This window comes from Choloepus didactylus, chromosome 10 (genome assembly GCF_015220235.1).
Source record: "Choloepus didactylus isolate mChoDid1 chromosome 10, mChoDid1.pri, whole genome shotgun sequence".
NCBI lineage: Eukaryota > Metazoa > Chordata > Mammalia > Pilosa > Megalonychidae > Choloepus > Choloepus didactylus.
Window position 1 is genome coordinate 12,538,553 of NC_051316.1, and position 3,640 is coordinate 12,542,192.

The window sequence follows — 3,640 nt, forward strand, 5'->3', positions numbered from 1 at the left end:
GGATATAAGGGAGGGATATGGGACTCTTGGTAGTGGTGGTGTTGTCTGACCCTACTATTATATTGTATTGTATGATATCTCATTTTTCTTTTTATTATGTTTTTTATTATTCATTTAAAAACAAAATGAGGGGGGGGGGGGGACGGCTGTGATGGGGGGGGTCTGTGGGGGGGGGCGGTCCCTCCTCAGGTGAAGCTGCTGAAGGAGATGGAGCCGCTGTCGCTGAGTGCCCGGGTCCCGGCTTTGGCCCAGCTGCCGCCGCCTCAGTGACCCCACTCCCCCCGCACTGGGCCATCTGGGCCAGAGTGGGGGAACCCCGCCGCCCCGCCCCCTCTCCCCCAATACCATCCCCTCTACCCCACCCCCCAGCTTGCGCGCGCGCGGAGCCGCCTCAGAGACTGGCCATTCCTGGGATGACCTGGGAATTCCTCCCCCCTGCACTGCTCCCCAAGCACTTGGATAATGAAGCTGAGCTGCCTTCCTCTGTGTGGCATGTAGACAGAAGGTCACCGTCTACAGCCAGGTGAAAAAATGAATCAGACCTTTCCACTCTAAAGACAGCCACATGAAAAAAGAATCTCTTTAAGATGGACATAGAAGACTGCAATGGCCGCCTCTATATGTCTGGAATCTACGCTTCCTGGAAGGTGAGTGGCTGGGCTCACCCCTGCCTGCCACCGAGACGCAGACATGCACACACCACCCGCACTCCCTCGCCGTTTCCAAGGCGGCGGCCGCGCTCGCACCCCAGGGTCTCACCGGCAAGGGAAGGATAATCTGGAGAGGTATCCCTCAGGAGGGTGTGTTCTGGATTTCTTGCCTCAGGCCCAAGACTCCAACCATTTTATAATGGAATCTTTATTTTGTGAAAATCCCGAACCTTGTGTTGGGGGCTCCTGAGAGGAACAGTAGGAAAGAACGTCTGTCCTGAACTGCCTCCCTCCTGAGGCCCCCATTTTCCTCTCCGCCCTGGCCCGCTCAGCCCCAGCCCTGCTTCCTGTGGAGGTCAGGCAGTGATGCTCTTCCCCTCAGACCTAGATAAAGGTAGCGGGGACTCGTCTCTGGAGGAGTTCCTTGGGGCCCCAGTGGGGCCCTCTGTGAGCACCCCCAACAGCCAGCACTCTTCTCCTAGCCGCTCACTCAGTGCCAACTCCATCAAGGTGGAGATGTACAGTGATGAGGAGTCGAGTAGACTGCTGGGGCCAGATGAGCGGCTCCTGGAAAAAGACGACAGTGTGATTGTGGAAGACTCATTGTCCGAGCCCCTGGGTTACTGTGATGGGAGTGGCCCAGAGCCTCACTCCCCTGGTGGCATCCGGCTGCCCAATGGCAAGCTCAAGTGTGATGTCTGCGGCATGGTCTGTATTGGACCCAACGTGCTCATGGTGCACAAGCACAGCCACACGGGTGAAAGGCCCTTCCACTGCAACCAGTGTGGTGCCTCCTTTACCCAGAAGGGGAACCTGCTGCGCCACATCAAGCTGCACTCTGGGGAGAAGCCCTTCAAATGCCCTTTTTGCAACTACGCCTGTCGCCGGCGTGATGCACTCACTGGCCACCTCCGCACACACTCAGTCTCCTCTCCCACAGTGGGCAAGTCCTACAAGTGTAACTACTGTGGCCGGAGCTACAAACAGCAGAGTACCCTGGAGGAGCACAAGGAGCGGTGCCACAACTACCTACAGAGTCTCAGCACTGAAGCCCAAGCTCTGGCTGGCCAACCAGGTGATGAGATACGTGACCTGGAGATGGTGCCAGATTCCATGCTGCATTCATCCTCTGAGCGGCCAACTTTCATTGATCGCCTGGCCAACAGTCTCACCAAACGCAAGCGTTCTACCCCTCAGAAATTTGTAGATGCAGCCCCTCCCCAGTCGACTGGAGCTTCCAGGGTCTCGAGAAGCAGGTGAGGGACCCGAGGACCTGGCTGATGGAGGCCCCCTCCTCTACCGGGCCCGAGGCCCCCTGACTGACCCTGGGGCATCCCCCAGCAATGGCTGCCAGGACTCCACAGATACAGAGAGCAACCACGAAGATCGGGTTGGGGGGGTAGTATCCCTTCCTCAGGGTCCCCCACCCCAGCCACCTCCCACCATTGTGGTGGGCCGGCCCAGTCCTACCTACGCCAAAGAGGACCCCAAGCCACAGGAGGGCTTACCACGGGGCACCCCAGGTCCCTCCAAGGAAGTGCTTCGGGTGGTGGGTGAGAGTGGTGAGCCCGTGAAGGCCTCCAAGTGTGAGCATTGCCGCATCCTCTTCCTGGACCACGTCATGTTCACTATCCACATGGGCTGCCATGGCTTCAGAGACCCTTTTGAGTGCAACATCTGTGGTTACCACAGCCAGGACCAGTACGAGTTCTCTTCCCATATTGTCCGGGGGGAACATAAGGTGGGCTAGCGACCTCTCCTCCTCTCAGTCCACCACTCCGCTTACATACAGGTGTCTAGCCCTGCCCTCACCATATCCCAAGGAGTTTTGCTTTGTAGCCCTCACCACTGGCTACCTGACTTCACACCTGACCCTGACCCCTCCCCACCTACCCTGACTTATTTAAACATTGTGATGAAATAGGTCATTTGCTTATGTTTCCCTTTTTTCTCTTCTCCTCACAGAGTTATTTGTTAATTAGTTGTTTTTTTTTTTTAAACTTGTACCAGTCATTTGCCACTCCCCCACTCTCCATGGCCCCTTCCACTTTAGGCCTAATTTTTCTCTCTTTGATCCAGCTCCCTCCTCCAACAGCACCAGGAATAGGAAGCTCCTCTTAGTATAAAAAGACCTTGAGCTTCTTCTTGCTTTGTGTCCTCACTCTTTATATTATCTAATTCTTCAGTTTTGATGCTGATACCTCCTTCTGGCCCTACCTTAGATCTGTGGCATTATATCTCCTCTCTGGGACCCTTCAACCTGGTACTCCATACCTCTTGTGCCCTCTCACTTTAGGCAGCTTGCACTATTCTTGAATGAATGAAAAATTTTCTCACTTGGAAGTAGGAGAAGATGAAGAAATTCTCCCGGGGACTGTGGGACTGAAGGTCTTCTTGACGTCCCCCTAGTAATATGAATTCCTCAAAGCCCACGTTTGGGATCTCCCTCTAGGATGTGATAGATCTCTTCTCTCTCCTGAAACAACTCAACACTGCTCTAGTCTTCTCAACCTGCCAGTCTACTCAGTGGTTGTTTCTCTCCTTGGAGTGCCCCAATTTTATATTCTCAGGGGCCAAGGCTAGGTCTGCAACCCTCTGTCTCTGAAACACTGGGAGCCACAGGTGCCTAATTGGGAGCCAGGGCATGAGAAAGGGGGTGGACAAGATTCTTCTCTTTCTCCTCCACCACTCAAACCTCTTCACTACTTTTCTAGTCTCTCAGAGGCTCTGTCAGTCCTCATCCTATGAGAAACTAGTGGGTTGCTGCCTGATGACAAGGGGAGATTCTCAACCCTCAGTCATGCTGCCTTCTTCTCCACCCCCAGCGGGATTCACCCTCTCATTCTCCGGCTCCTGGGCCCCATTTTAGGGTCAGAGGTGAGGAGAAAATGGGTGTTTCTTTTTTTTTCTTCTAATTTTTAGTATAACCAAAAATTATCCAGAATGAGCACATGCCCCTCACCCCATTCTACCCCTGTCCCAGCAAGAAT

The 3,640-nt window shown here is 54.2% G+C and overlaps 1 protein-coding gene across 1 annotated transcript; it reads left to right on the forward strand.

Annotated features, from left to right (window-relative positions):
* The first annotated feature begins 690 nt into the window (after positions 1-690).
* On the forward strand, positions 691-2,531 carry LOC119505171 (zinc finger protein Eos-like). The gene is given in 3 exon segments (XM_037797825.1): positions 691-883; positions 1,045-1,856; positions 1,858-2,531. Coding segments are annotated over 3 exon segments (1,548 nt in total). The 3' UTR covers positions 2,401-2,531.
* The last annotated feature ends 1,109 nt before the right edge of the window (positions 2,532-3,640 follow it).